The sequence below is a fragment of the Telmatherina bonti genome, assembly GCF_933228915.1.
Source record: "Telmatherina bonti genome assembly, chromosome: 21".
NCBI classification, from domain to species: domain Eukaryota; kingdom Metazoa; phylum Chordata; class Actinopteri; order Atheriniformes; family Telmatherinidae; genus Telmatherina; species Telmatherina bonti.
The window spans coordinates 7,370,951-7,387,225 of record NC_136630.1 but is presented as its reverse complement, the minus strand read 5'-3'; the positions used below and the strand labels follow the sequence as shown (position 1 = coordinate 7,387,225).

At 39.7% G+C, this 16,275-nt stretch overlaps 1 protein-coding gene across 2 annotated transcripts; it reads left to right on the top strand.

Annotated features, from left to right (window-relative positions):
• Positions 1 to 6,160: 6,160 nt before the first annotated feature.
• psmd11b (proteasome 26S subunit, non-ATPase 11b) lies at positions 6,161 to 16,275 on the top strand. 2 transcript variants are annotated; one of them, XM_079260391.1, is made up of 13 exons: positions 6,161 to 6,260; positions 7,791 to 7,892; positions 8,174 to 8,370; positions 10,489 to 10,546; positions 10,934 to 11,128; positions 12,368 to 12,512; positions 12,607 to 12,667; positions 12,760 to 12,822; positions 14,530 to 14,655; positions 14,738 to 14,773; positions 14,869 to 14,920; positions 15,014 to 15,156; positions 15,236 to 16,275. In XM_079260391.1, the coding sequence occupies exons 1-12, from the start codon at positions 6,170 to 6,172 to the stop codon at positions 15,154 to 15,156; spliced, it is 1,269 nt and encodes a 422-aa protein (XP_079116517.1). In that variant the 5' UTR covers positions 6,161 to 6,169; the 3' UTR covers positions 15,236 to 16,275. The 2 variants fall into 2 exon arrangements, with proteins under 2 accessions (XP_079116517.1, XP_079116516.1); XM_079260390.1 differs by having other exon boundaries at positions 15,231 to 16,275.

Sequence of the window (16,275 nt, the reverse complement as noted above, 5' to 3'; positions counted from 1 at the left end):
GGTGACTGCAGAGGGATGCGCGCACGAGCTTTTAGGGTCAGAAGGACGTCTGCCAGGGAGGAGGTCCTGAGGGTCTGAAAGCCTCAATCCTTCAGGCTGCTGCTGGGCATCTAAAGCGCCTGAGCAGACGATCCTGTGGAGAGCTCTCTGAGGTGGCGAGAAGCACCTCTACTGATGGTTCTGCTGGATTTGAGCTCACAGGCGGGCAAGGGGTGGGGGGGGGGGTGGGGGGGGGACACTGCTGAAAGAAAAAAAAGGAGATGATGCACACCAGCTAAGGGTTATAGCATTCCTCTCATATCAGCATCATTCAGCTCAGAACAGATAAAATCACAGTTTTCTGCTTCGTAAAGGTTCATCTGACAATAGACCCCCCCACGGCTTATTAGCAATATTGATCTGACTCAGTAAGTGGTGGAATGCATTATAATGAACACACATAGATGAGACCCACCCACTCTTTCTGCTGTAGATCATTAGTCCTGTTTTTTTCTAGAAACTCCGCGTTTTCTGTTCATTTGCTGCGTTTTGAAACAAAAACGCCGTTTTGCTCCATTTTAAAGCTGCACGTGTGGAAACGGGAGGAAAACATCCCGAATCATTTTACAGTCTGAGATTTACAGGCAATGGCCGACAGATCGGGGTGAGTCACGCGCCTCCCCCCCCCCCCACCACCTCGCTAAAATGGAAGGCAGAAACGTAAACACCGTATTAACAGGTGAAGGTCGCGTTTGATGCACAAAGCAACTCGTTTAACGAGGATTAATTGAAATAAACAAGCTGAGCTCATTTGTGAATGTTCTCCGTTAAAAACGGAAATGAAAGCGTGGATTCTGGTTCCTTTTCGCGCGCTGCAGAGGGAGGACTTTATGTTCATTCCATCATCCTGTCCCATCATCGCCATGTTTCCAGACCTTTTACATGCTGACAAATACTGGCTTTAATATGCAGACTATCAGACTAATATAACTGGAGGATTTATGGGCCTCCTGGTAGTGATGGGGAGGGAGGTACGCTGGGGGCTCTCCATGGTGCTGAAACTGTGCAGCAGAACCAGATTGTTGCTTTTCAGATGAAGTGGCTTCAAGAGGAAAATAAAGAAATGTCTTTATTTGTCCCTTTCTGCCAGTATGTCGCAACATGTTGATGGATTCAGCAGAAAAATCCCAAAATGGTTCGATGTCTGTGGTCATGTCCTGGTTAAATATCTGCGCATTGCTCCTTTTCTAACACATGGAGGTAAATATGTCCAGAAAATGAGAATCAACTCACCAGATTTCCAGCTCAGAGAGGAAAAACCGCGATGCAGTGCTGATGCCCCGCGCGTCTCGAGCCTGCTCTTCCTGTTGAAGCTGTCCTTACAGCATTAAAGCATCTCGGAGAGTAGAAATGCAACAAAGAAAATATTCCAAGCCGAGACAATCTTTTTTTTAAAAAAAAAAAAGAAAAACGCATGCGGTGGATGCGCGCGCCTGGTGCGTTCAGTGCGCAGACGACGGCAGACAGTTGCAGAATGGATGCTCAGATGAAGATGTGCTCCTGGTCCAGGTTGGATGCTGCGAGGGCTGATGTTGTGTTGTGTCAGCTGGTGTGTGAGATGGCTGACGGTGGCGCAGCGCCGCTGTGCGCTCAGATCGGGCTGCGCTTTCTGCGCGCAAACAGCTCCTCCTGCAGCCACACAGAGCAGCAGATCTGCCTCTCTCTGCAGCATCTCGCAGCGCCAACCTGACCATTTAACATGCTTTAAAGCATCACTTGCTTTCCCTTATTGTCCCATTTTAATCAACGTGCTCGTTTTGTCTTTTCAACTCTGACAACTTCCTCAAGCTGCAGATGCACAGACACAATAATGACTTTTTATCTTTATTTTCTAAAGGCTTATTTATTTTATATGTTTGTATTTAGCACATATTTTAAGCTGAGAAGCTGCAGAAAATGAAAAAAAAAAGAAAAAAAAAGCATCAATTTGCTTGTGCAGAAACATCTCAGCTGTTAAAGAGGAGACTTTTCACCATTTCATGGAAAATATTTGCTCATTTTCAGTTCAACAGTTGGATCAGGAGCAAGAAAAAGGCTGGGAAAGTAGCTGGCACAAATCTCAAACAACTGGGGGAGCATTTGACACCTAACTGGGTTACCAGGCAACAAGTTGGAGATGTGAGGAGCAGAAAAGTCTCTCAGATGAGCATAGCATCAGACAAACTGCACCATGGAACGACAGTAGAAAAATAGCTCCAGTGAAATCATGAAGACTGTAAGATCCTATCATAGTTTATAATATAATCACAAGTCAGGAGGAAACTTCAGCCTGAAAAGGAAAAAACTGCATCCTGTTGTTGCTCTGTATTCTAATTTGTCCATCTTTTCATCCTCAAGGTATTGGAATATTTATTTGCTGAGGAGAACATGCCGATAATCATACCTAATGAGTAGTTCTGCTCTTAAGTTTGTGTGTGGAAGTTTGGGGGGGAAGGACGCGACTTAATTATCTCAACATAATCTCCATACGGAGATGAACAGATGCAACAGGACATCTTTGCAATTTACAAATCACATTATCACAAAAGTTTGTTTTCTCTGATTTTACCAGCATGTTCCATTCTATCTCAGTTTTTACTGATCCAATGACAATTAATATTCTAAATTTATATTTATAAAGTGATTCTTGGTAATAAAAATAATACTGAATGCTGATTGATTCTTAAAGCACAATTCATTTCACTTGCATTTGTTCAAAGATCTTTCTTGCCAACACTAATGTGTTTTTTTTTTAACCTTTTATATGAACAAACTTTTGATAGTTCAGATGTTTTTGGAGAATAAAGTGCTGAATAAACTGGACATGATCAGACCTAAATAGTTGCTTACACTGAAGGAGAAGATAATAATATAACCTTCTGTGGTATGCATTATGATGCCAGGGAGGGAAAAATATTTGAAGTGTTTTTATGTCTCAACAGAGACCAAATAAACATAATCTGAAGAAATTATGTTTTTATTTTAATCTTTGGAAGTTTCAAGGTTTGTTGCCTGTAGGAAACATTGTACCATATGTGTATCAGAATGTTGGTTTTTTTGTTTTTTATTGTTGTCGGTTTTTTCAATTTGAACACTATTTATATAATAAAAATGCAAAATATTTACCATCCAGTTGTCAAAACTCTCAGAATTTTAAATCAAAAGCAATATAAAATATTCATTTTAGTGCGTTTTTTCTGTTTGTCCCCTGCATGTCGTTTCTGTTGTTCAGGGCAACAGCTGCAGTTTAACTAATTTCCACTATTAATTTAGTCAAAAAGTTGTTTGAAACTATCAAAACTTTAAGTTTACTCACTTATAAGTGTAAAGATATTTTTCCAGCCAGAAAAAGGCCAGGAAATAATGTCTCTTTTTGCAGCAACACAGCAGAGTTCTGAACTTAAAACTTCCTCCTAGAAGGTGTTTCCAAATTAATTCCTGTTGGTCATGTGAGAAATGAAAGCATTGTTTTTTTTTCTTCCTTTTGCTTTTCCCTCTTTTTGAAAGGATTGCATCCTTTAAAGCGAAACATTGTGGAAATGTGACAGGGTGTGGTGGAATTTATCCGATGAGAAATAAATCTATAAATCAACTGTTTTCTGTTCAATTTATTGGCCATGTACAGATGTTGCGGGCGAGAGGTCTCGAGAGCTCTGCCCCTGCTCAGAGTGCTACAGTGTTCTTTAGGCATACACAAACAACCTCTGCCTGGCAGCACTAGTCAAAACAACTGCTAGCTTGGAGATAACAACAGTCAAAGCTGAAACAGGCCTTGAAAAGAACACTCAGTTTTATGCATGAATCTACAAAAGCAAGCTTACTGAACTACTCTAAACTATGCAGAATATATATCTTGTACAACTCAAAAGAAACTTAATAAATGAGTAACATATTAAAACTACACTATACGTATAGATTCCACCACACAGGGCAAAAATTGGTATGTTGTGTGAGGGCAGCATGGTACCATACAGGAATAAAACATAAAAAAAGCTGCTCCAACGTTTCTTTCGTATGTTTTCATCATTATAGCTGACGCAGCTTGTTTCCTTTTTATCCATTTAATTTAATTTTTTCATTTCCAAAAGTTTTTTTTTCAATGAACAAAATAAAGTTTAATTTCCTTCTGCTTAGGTCTGTAGTTTGTAAATTTGTCTAAGAGCTTCAAATGGTCGCATTTCCTGTCATGCATATGAGTGTTGGGTGACTTACCTCTGAAAAGGGCCTGAAATGCAACAACCAAATCTTCCTGTAAATTTTCCCAAAGTGGGAATTAGAAGATCCAGTTGGACATAAATGATCAGCTGTTTTCATCTGAGTCTCGCAGAACAGTCGTTGTGGTCAGAGTTGGTGCTCAGGCTTATCAACTCGCTGGCTGAATAAATGTTATTTAAGATAATAAAATGAGCTTCTTTTGTCTCACAGGAGCCTTACATGTAACGAGGCTGGCTCGCCGTTTTATCACCTCTGTAAGAGAAAATAAATTGGATAAAAGAGTTTTTATTAGATCTTCTGGGACGTTGAGCCATCCGCTAAGAATCCCTAAACATTAAAACAAAGTGCTGATATCTTGATCCTGTTATCCTGTCTGACTTTGTGGATCATTAATTTAACAGAAGCAGAGATTTTTCTTCTCACTCTGTCAAAATAAACTTGTATACAGAGAATTCTGCACTTGTTAGTTCTCTCTGGAAAAGCGGTATCCTTCATCATTCATAAGCTGCATCCAACGCTACAAGAACAGAGGTGTTCCACCGTGTGACACATATCTGGTATTGAAAATAGAGCTTCAGTGTTTCCACCTGAAAAGCACCTGTTTATAAAAACTAATGTGAGCTTAAAATTAATCTTTCAGTCTTCACATCCAAACTGTGGAGGGTTTGGGAGTTTCACCTATTTAATAGCTAGTATACTTTTCATCAGAGGGTTCAACAAACATCAAACTACTGAATAAATAAACAAAAAAAGTGGATACGTAAATATAATTGGAAAATGACCTTCATTACTTGGGTGAGTTTGCATCATTAATGTTTAGCGGATCTGCTGTGAAATAAACAGGCACTGATCACTGCACAGACTGGAAGGCAGACAAGTCCCAAAAACAACAAAACCATCAAGGACAGAAGTTTCTGAAGGTATGGAAGTGGAATATTCTGGAGTCTCTGCATCCTTTACTTGGTCTCAACCCAGGTGAATTTGCTAAAACTCAAAGCGAAAATAAAAGTCTCTCAGCTCCTGAGGAACACGTTGGGAAGGGTTTTTTATCGAAATGATTCTTTGATCTTTCCCAAATCAACGATAAAGCTCACTTTATGAAATAGTAACACTTGTCTTGAGTCAACAACACAATCTATAAAAGCAAAAGCAAAACACAGTTGAGAGAACTTGCTTCTTAGTTACACTTCATCTGACAGTACCTCCTTAAAACCAGCAGGGGGCGATATGAAGGCAGCATCTTGGTGTTTTGATACAGTGAAAAAGTGGGCATCACTCCTAAACTTTCAAACGAGACTAGCCATTTAAAGGTAAAATTACCACTTTAATTACTCCTTTGAACAAATAAAATAACTCATTTTAAATTTTCCTTACTGAATTAAACTTTTTTTTTATGTTGTTCAGAATTGTGTCTTCTTCCCTCTTCTTCCTCTTCATCAATGCTTTGCTCAAGATCCAATCCTTGTCAGCTGCAGTTATTTAAACGAATACATCATGTTTAGCTGACCCACATGTGTTGCCTAAAACTGTTTGTTTTTTTTAAAAAAAACAAAAAAACAACAACAACAACAACAAAAAAAAAACAGTCCAAGGTGTTTTATAGTCAAACTTGGTTGAATCTGGAGTGGTAGCTTTTTCCTGCTGAAAATTTGAGTCGTGTGATTATATTTTATACATGAAATCTATTGCATGAATTAAAAACAAAAACAAAAAAAAAATCTAATTTCTCATATAAAAATGCAAACCAGTCTTCCAATCTCAATCGCACTACTTTTCCCATGCATCTTTGAACTCCAGAACGTCAAACATTGACGTCACCACGCCAGGTAACGTAATGTGTGCACGTATTTTCCAAGACGTAAAGCATTAACGTCACCACGCCAGGTAACGTAATCTCCGCACGTATTTTCATTCAAGTAGTATTTGAATAAGGAAGATGGCGGCTGCGGCGGTGGTTGAATTTCAGAGAGCTCAGTCTCTCATTAGCACGGATCGGAACGCCTCTATCGACATTCTCCATTCTATAGGTTAGTGTTTATTTAGCGTGTTCAGACAGATGCAGTTCCTCTGACTTCTCTTGACGGTTTTGTGAGTCCGGTTAGCGTGCTAGCTAACAGTAGCACGAGCCGGTGGCGTGCTGACTCACTGTTGAATGAAGGCTAATGCTAACTGGTAGCTAATTGATGTTAGCTCGCTAGCGGCCCTGACTGCTGCATGTATCACTTAGTTGTTGTCAGCACGATTGTATGAGTCTGTGTTTGTAATTAGGAATTGGGTTTTGTGATGTTTAATCATTCCGGACACTTTCTACGGTTAGCTGTCACGTTAGCATAGCTGTCTGTGCTGCTAACGTTGTTAGCCTGTTGTCACCACAACAGAAAAGCAGCTTCTTGTCAAACAAAAGTCAAGTTTCTGTGTTACTGCAACCTTTCTCAGAAGGTTGTCATTTATTGCGTTTGTGTGTTTAGTTTGACAAACAAATAAAAATATAAAATCCGTCTAAAATGGTTACGTTGTCATAAACATGTCCTCAAACTGCCTTGTCACACCATCACACAGCTGTCCTATTTACAGTCCTGGTGATGTTAGATCTGTCACACCATCAGACAGCTGTCCTGTTTAATGTCCTGGTGATGTTAGATCTGTCACACCATCACACAGCTGTCCTGTTTACAGTCCTGGTGATGTTAGATCTGTCACACCATCATATAACATCACCATAAAGTCCTGGTGATGTTAGATCTGTCACACCATCAGACGGCTGTCCTGTTTACAGTCCTGGTGATGTTAGATCTGTCACACCATCATATAACATCACCATAAAGTCCTGGTGATGTTAGATCTGTCACACCATCAGACAGCTGTCCTGTTCAATGTCCTGGTGATGTTAGATCTGTCACACAATCACACAGCTGTCCTGTTTATAGTCCTGGTGATGTTAGATCTGTCACTAGTGTTTCTTGGTCAATTCAGTATGAGTAAATTTCCCACTAGACCATACAAATCTTGGTTAAGAAGAAAAAAGTCAATTTGTATGTACATATGTTTATATATGCGAATGGGTGTATATGCGTATGTTTATGCATATGTCTGTTTTTTCTTTCTCTCTCTCTTCCTCTCTCTCTCTCTCTCTCTATGAGGTGTTTTCTTTCTCTTTCCCTTTGTCTTTCTGTCCTTCTGTCTTCTCCGGTCTGGTCCAGCAGTAGAAACTCTGTATTACAATCATACAAAAATAAATAAAGAAATAAAATGAAAATCCAGAAAATCAAGGGTATCATCATACCAGTAATGCTCCCCTTGGCAAGGTAAATTTGCTCAACAGAACACAGCATCCAGTCCATCATTCTGCTTGCTTAAATGCTGGACAAGACACACACAAAAAGTCAATTCTGTTTTCCTGTTCAAATTACCAACAACTGCTGCAACTTCACATTTAACATATTTCCAAATTGCAAAATTTGCCACGTAAGCCACGGAAAGTGACAGTGAAATGATTTACATTACTTAAAACGTGAGTTAAAAGCTCTTGTCATTAACTTGCTGACTTTCTGTAACAGTGAGAAGAGATGTCCAGGAGGATGATGAAGAAGCTGTCAGGGTTAAAGAACAGAGTATTCTGGAGCTGGGGACGCTCTTGGCAAAGACTGGACAAGCTGCAGGTAAAGTTTGAACTTTTTATAAACTTTTGCACACACACACATATATATATATATATATATATATATATATATATATATATATATATATATATATATATATATATATATACACACACACACACACACATACATTTTAAAGTACTTTATTGTGTTTAGACAATAGTCATTTCACAACAGTCTCCTAGATTAAAAAGTGATTTATAATAGATGTAAATGTAACTACAATAGAAAAGAACAGTTCTACATGAGATTGTCATGCTATTATTTTTTTCTCTCTCCAGAACTTGGGGGCCTGCTGAAATTTGTGAGGCCTTTCCTGATTTCCATCAGCAAGGCCAAAGCTGCTCGGCTGGTGCGCTCTCTGCTGGACCTCTTCCTAGATATGGAGGCGGCCACGGGGCAGGAGGTAGAGCTGTGTCTTGAGTGCATCGAGTGGGCAAAGGCAGAGAAGAGGACCTTCCTACGACAGGCTCTTGAGGTAAGAAGGTCAAAACAAGGGTGTCCAGTTCCAGTCCTTGAATGCCACACCTTAAATGGGTCTCCTCAACAGATTAGAGTCAAGTTCTACCCAAGCATGTTGACTCACTGATCCATTTCAGTTGAGTTGCAGCAGGAAAGGTCCTAAACTTGCAGGATAGTAGCCGTTAAGGACAAACTTCTGATAATCCTTGTGTGGAATAATTAAGTGTACATCAAACACTGCAGTATCGGACACTAAAGGGACAACGTTCTGTGATCAGCTATTCTCTTTTCAACTAGAAGTTGGACAATTTCTCTGTTAAAGGAAAGAACTGTTAGATACAATACAACTTTATTTATAAGGCACTTTAAAAACAACAATGTTGACCGAAGTGCCACATTGTGGGGGGTTTAAAAAAAAAAAAAACCCAGAAAAAATAACATACATTAGGACAACTTTAAAAAAATTACAGATATCTAAAAACAATTTTTTTTAAAAATGAAAACAATCAAATAAAACAATCAAAATCAGATCTAAAAAGTCAACTTATTGTGCAGAAAAAGCCAGCTTAAACAAATGGGTCTTCAGTACAGATTTAAAAGCAGATACAGAGGAGGCCTGTCTAATGTGTGAAGGAAGCTCATTCCACAGTTCAGGTGCTGCCACCGCAAAGGCAGATTGCAAAAGATGAATACCCTGGTTTAACCTTGGATGAAAAGTTTGCCTGATTTGGCAAAGCAACAACCAAAAATACACCAAAGCTGTCATGAAAAGATGATTATTTGCATTTCATGTAATGCATTTTGAAAACATCTGAGAGGAGAGTGATTTAAGAGTAGTTACATCCCGTCTTATTCAGGCAAAACTTAGTTAATTCTCTGTAAGCACCACCTTCCATCACGACTATTTGGAGTAATTGGCGTATTAACTTCACACACATCTGCGGCCAGATTTCCTCATTATGACAGCGCGATGTGAAGCTGGAACTCCAGCTGATTCTTATAATAATGATGTAATGACAGTGAAGAACAAATGAGTCACATTTCACAGATGAAATCTGTCTTCAGCAAATGAATTTGTCCTCTCTCGCTCCTGCGTTGTGTAAATACACAACACAGCTTATGATTAATGACAGTGAAAACAAAGGTGATGTACCGAAACATGAGTCGCAGCTTTGGATGGGATTATGGAGTAGGTCGCTGGGATCTCAGGCAGAAACTGGTGTTGTTTATGACACCTCTCATGTGGCGTTGCTCAAGTTTGAAATGAAAGTTGCGAACTTCATAAATGCGGCCAAACAAATCTGAAACTGTGCGTCTCGATTATTCCGTGGAGACTCGCTGATGTGTGATATATCTGCGAAACAACAACGATGTCAGCATGTCGCAGCAGAGCTTCGTCTCCAAATAAGCCACCGGGATTATGTGGAGCTTTTAGCTGAATTCCAAATGATAGGATCAACAAGCTTTTGTAATGGTGTTGTGTGTCATAAAGTACATTTTTCCATGAAGCTGTGTCCTGATTATAGTCTGGTCTTCATGCACACCGTGCTTGGATAGGGGGGAGAGGACCTGTAAGGAAACATTAAGAGGACTGAGTCAGAGAGACATTCATGCAACGAAAAACCAACCCGCCCAACATCAGTAGCTCGAACAGAAACTAATGTAAAATACTTCATAAATCCTGTGTTGAAGTAAATTATTACTCTTAGAAGTTTCTGTTAAAAGTTAACTGAAACAAAATATTAAACCCTGAATCAGTCTGGAAGATGTTTCAGGATTTCATCACATCTTAGATTATTAAGACTTTTAAAGGCCAGGTAGCTGGATAAGTCATTTGCTCGTTTCTTAAATTAATACTGGATCTTTGAGTATAATTGTTAAGAATAAAATGGAAAATGAAGAAACAACAGGGATTTGTTCACTTTCTGAATAGTTGTCGTTGGTTCGTAGTATACCGTCTGTAATTGGAAATATGATCCTGAGCAGACACATAACTGGATTTAGCACAACAGAATAACATAACTAATGTGATAATCTTTGTTTGTGTGAAGTTTTTACTGCTGACCTTTCATGTTTGTGTTGCTTGTTTGGCACAATTTTCTTCTGCTTGTCTAACATCTCTCTCTGCTTTCAGGCGCGACTGATCTCGCTCTATTTTGATACCAAAAGATACCAGGAGGCCTTGGCCCTGGGTGAGTCCTGCTAATCTTTATTATTACCGCCACCAAGCCGTTGTCTTGTCTGACTGTTAGCAACATTATTCCTAATGTTTTGGACGGAGTTTGATGAAGTTCTCAGAAATGGATTTGAGGTGATTAGGATCACAGGAATTTTCTTTAAAAGTTCTTTACTTTGAAGATATATGGATAATGTTTTTAGTAAAGCTTTTAACTCAATAATAATCCCCACAATCACTGGCAGAAAGTATAAATAAATAAATCACAGTGGCTTGGCAGACGTCTGCGCTCTCTGAGTGCTTCTAGTATTGGTGTCGTGTTTCTTTCGTCTTCATGATTTGTTCACAGAGATGTGCTGCAAGACAAACTGTAAATGACTTCAACTTGTTCTCTTCTCCTCAGGTTCCCAGTTGCTCCAGGAGCTGAAGAAGATGGATGACAAAGCTCTTCTGGTGGAGGTTCAGCTGCTTGAAAGTAAAACGTACCACGCTCTCAGTAATCTGCCCAAGGCCCGCGCTGCTCTCACTTCTGCCAGAACCACCGCTAACGCCATCTACTGCCCTCCGAAGCTTCAGGCGGCGCTGGACATGCAGTCAGGTGTGATGTGTTTGATGCTTCCAGAGTTTTACCTGAAGTATGCGTCCAAAACAAAAACTTTTTCATGGTCTCAAATATCCGTGAGGTTTTCTACTTCCCCTTTTTATTCAGTTTATTTACATAAACATGTCCGTTTGACTCGCATGAATATTTTGTTTTGAAAACATGATGAATTGTTCAGAACCAGCGAAGCAATTTTGTTCCACAACAGTTGCTGGAAAAGCAACATTTCGTGTTTCTCAGTGACCGAGCTCATCCTTTGCAAATGATTCTCAGTCGGGCGGCTTTTTGCTAAGAAGAACATCATGTCATCATAGTATTGTTTTTTTAAGGTTACATGATATTTTTTATTTAGTAATTCTTCTTCGGAATGAAATAATTCCAAATGTTTACATGGAAATCGTGTTTATTGACCTTCACGTAATTCTGCTTTAGATTTAGTGGGAAGGCTTTAGTGGGGAGGCAGACGTTGCGTACTTACATCTTCCAGAAATAAACATCCTCCACTTCCTGCTTCTCGTTTATTCAGCAACAACATGGAAAACCACATAATAAAAACCGTTTTCGCTTTGATGTCTTTTAATATCTACACAAGCATAGCACATCACCTTTTTAATCAGCTGAGGAGAAGAAGGGAGGAAGAGTACCGGAGAGGGAGGCCATTTCCATGACAGAGGAGTTAATCAGTTCGTATTTAAAACTGGAACAAATCAGCATTTTACTTCAGAGTTAGGTTTAATTCTGAATTTACATTTAGAACTAGAAAAGCACTCTGAGAGCGCTGACCTCCGCCAAGCATATTGTGATTAGCACCCAACGTAACTTCATGGTCCAGAATCCAGGATCTCTTCCGGATCTCCACCAAAATGTGATCATTTGTTCCTTGTGAGATTTCATCAAAATCCATCTGTAACTTTTTGAGTAACGATGCAAACAGACAAACAAACTCCGACGAACACATAACCTCCTTGGCGTAGGTCATTAGCTGTTTACACGGTCATTTTCATCTCTTTAAAGCAGATTTAACATGTGTCAATCAGGAGGAGAACACACTTTTTGGTTCATGGTTCTGTAGTTTCCAGCGTTGATGTTTTGTTTTTTTTTGTTGGTTTTTTTTTTGGTCTTCACGGCAACATCCAGAACAAGTTAACACGCTCAAGTTGCTACAATATGCGTTTCATGCAAGTTTCTGTTTTCACCTCATATTTCATCTGAACCTGCTTTTCTTGCGTCCTGCAGGGATCATTCATGCAGCAGAGGAGAAGGACTGGAAGACAGCCTACTCCTACTTCTTTGAGGCCTTTGAGGGTTACGACTCGATCGACAGTCCCAGAGCCATCACAGCACTCAAATACATGCTTCTGTGCAAAATTGTGCTCAACTTGTAAGTAGTGTGTATGAATCTCCGCAATGTTCATCGGTTGTCATGATGGAACACAACACCAAGGCATCATGGGATTGTTTATTGTTGCTTTCAGACCAGAGGAGGTACAAGCTCTGATCAGCGGTAAACTGGCCCTGCGATATGCTGGGCGACAGGTAAACTAAGCTCTTCTACCTTCAATATAATTATAAATGATGTGAAATTGAAATTACACTGAAATATTTTTATAAATTTTTAATGTGTTCAGACAGATGCATTGAAATGCGTTGCCCAGGCCAGCAAGAACAGATCACTAGCAGACTTTGAAAAGGTAAGGGTCTGTTAACAATCCCATTTAATTTGTTCTTTGTGTAAGTCCATATCACACTGCCTGTATTTGAAGCAAAAGGACAGGATTTTCTCACCTTAAAACTCCTCTTCTGTCTTGTTTTGGTGCTACAGTCAAGTCTAGAACTTTCTTGCATGCACTGCGCTACAGAGTAAACCATGTATTTAAATTAGAAAAGCAGTGGTGCATGATAAGCACTTAGCCTGAAGCGAATAAAAACCTGAAAATCCTGCCTGAAATGCCTAAAACCACGTGATCACTGCCTTTCACAGAGGCACAATTTAAACGCTGCTAAAAAAAACTTCACCTTTGATTTATGAGCTGTTGACCTTGGTGTCAGCTTCCTGCAGAGAGGGGTGAGAAGTTCCTGTGCTACGCCTAGCCGAGCGCTCCCTCTGCAGGGAAATATGGTCTCTGCTGGTGTTGCGACACCAGATGGACTGGATACCGACACACTGATGGTTACGAACCGATACGGAAACACAGGAGGACACTATGAGAGGAAAATGGCAGTTTTTTTCTTGTTTATTTTTTTTTTTTTATATTTCTTTCCTTCTGTTGTTCCCAGTGAGAACATGCATCCTGTAGAAGTGCCTTTTTAAAGCGGCTCTATGATGTTATGTCTACTTTTCTAAGCTTTCTACAGATTATAGTGTGGAATACTCATCATACATGTGAGCGGCGCAGTTTTTTTTTGTTGTTTTTTTTTTTGTTGTTTTTTTTTTTTATCACCTAAACACACATTTGAGTTTTCCAGTTTTCCAGCACTCTACTTTCGGTTTCCATGGTGATGAAAACGATTGGTTTTAGAGAGCTTTTTCTACTTAGAAATTGTAGTGACGTCCTGGGGGAGGGACTCTGTGATTGGTTGTCTTCTCTAAGTTGTGCACGTTCACGAGAAGAAAGCCACGCCCACCTTCAATGCTCAGTTTTACTACTCCTAGCAGTTGACCAATCAGATGCAGCCTGCAGGCAGAGGGCGGAGCTTTCTCTGTTGGCTTGTTTCTGGCAGAGGCTGATCTGAGAGGATCAATGCAACATGAATGAAGGGGTTTGTGGAAAATGGTTATTTCTTGCGCTTCTGGACTTAGATATCAAATTAAATTCGACTGAAATGTGCATCATAGATACACTTTAAAGAAGAGCACAGCATGAAATGCTGGACAACCCGCCTGAACGCACAAAGCTGAGCTTCTTTAGTCGCTACAATAAATCCATCCACAACAAATTATTTTAATTCCAAATGATAATCAACATGATAAATAACTTACAATGTTTAAATAAAACAAATGGAAGAATGAATATTGCGTTGCAGGAAAGTTGGAGACCCGGATGTCTGCTGGCAGTGCAGAAGTGGTAGATGGACAGGGAGGCTTGCTTCACTGGAGTGCTTGCTTGAAAGTTATGAGTTTTTTGGGGTTTTTTTTCAGGTTATTTTTCTCTAGGATAAAAAAAAAATGCATTTGAGTTTCATGAGAGATTTAAAAAAAAAAAAAAGTTATTTCTCTCTGGGAATTAAAAATAAATAAATAAATTGGATTTAATAGAGTTTCCTAAGTGTTTGTCCATAGATTCCCATCAGGTCCCGGGTCAGGGCACTTTTTTGCTGAAGTGCTTTCCAGCTTCCTGCCGGACACCTCCAGATTTTCCTGGCTGTGTGTTTTTAAGTCAAAGTTCTCTCTTTTTCAGGCCCTCGCAGAGTACAAGGCAGAACTGAGGGACGATCCGATCATCAACACTCACCTGGCCAAGCTGTACGACAACCTGCTGGAACAAAACCTCATCAGAGTCATTGAACCGTTTTCCAGAGTACAGGTAAGAAGAGTGCTGTGTTTCCAGGAAACATGCAGCTATGTTTCCCTCTTCAGCCTGCATTCTGTCTCTCTCCTGATTTCAGATAGAACACATATCAAGTCTAATCAAACTATCAAAGGTAAGTTCAGAGGAAAAGGACGAAGATTTTCTTTAACTCGCATCTGTTTGTGACCTTGAATTGTGTGTTTAATTCTTTTCCTTTTTCTTTCAAAGGGCGATGTTGAGAGGAAATTATCACAAATGATTCTGGACAAAAAGTTTCACGGTAAATGAAATGTTAAATGTCTCGACTGCGCCCTGATCAAGCAGAAGTATCACCTTCTGTATGCTGAAATGTAATTGCACTCGTCTTCCTCAGGAATCCTCGACCAAGGCGAAGGTGTCTTGATCATATTTGAGGAGCCGCCGGTGGACAAAACATATGAAGCAGCTTTGGAAACGATTCAAAACATGAGCAAAGTGGTGGACTCGCTTTACAACAAAGCCAAGAAACTGACATAGGTGAGGATCCAACAATTTCACGGCTCAAAGTGTTTGTTTTTTCCTGCCTCAATGTTTCCGTCTTCCATCCGCAGAGCAGATTACCACGGCGGTGAGATGGAGGAACTGCGTGTGGGTTTTTTTTTTGTTTTGGTTTTTTTTTTTTGAACAGCGTGTCACATTTTTAAAGAAGGGGACAAGGGAGAGAAAAATAAAGTCCCACAAACTGCAACAAACAGGATTCCCCCATGAAGCATCCCTTCTTCCTCCTCCTCCTCCCAAAATGGACAATTTCATAACTTTTCTTTTGTTTTTGTTTTTTTTCATGATATCTCTTCAGGACTCTGTCTAACACTCAGCGGCCACATCAGGCCATCAGGGAATATTGTTCAACCACAATGAAAAACAATAAAAAGGTTTAAAAAGAAAAAAACATGTTTATATCTGCTGTAAGGTTGGGTCTGCCGAGCCTTAAGCTGACTCCACTGCAACCTCACTGGTGCAACGTCGACCTCTACGGCCTCGGCTCCGCTGCCGGCTGGAGCAAGGCTTCCTCTTCCCTCTCGTCCGTATCTTTCAGAAGCACACCGTTTAGTTTTCGGAACGTCGGGATACTCTTTGGGAAACTGAACTTTGTTCCAGGAGCTCTCCCCAGCTCTTGTTTCCTTTTTGGTTCTTTTTCTTTAATTTGCCATATCAAAGCAGTAAAAGTTCCCCTCTCTATTTCAGATATGTATTAAACTCTATTTGTTTTTGTTTTTAGTGTTTTTGGTTAAAAACAAGGAGAATCAGCTGGTTGCCACATGTCTGCCCTCCTGCTAATTTCACTGTAGAACAGAGAGGATGCCATTTCACCACTAGTGCCACTTTTTCGGCGCTTCAGTTTGCCTCAGTGATGGGTGCAATATGAAAACACAGGGTAACGGGGGAGACGTTTTCATTGCCTCTGAACATCTGTGAGTTTCCCTGAATGAACACTTCTCCATTGTTAGTTCCTAGCACTAGTGTGGTATGCTAGTAACCAAACAATTTGTATGCGTTTGATTTGGTTTTGATTTTTGTTTTTTGTTTTTTTGTTTTATTTTTTTCCTCTTACAAAGACATTTTCAAAAAAAAATAAATAAATATTTTGTATTTTAA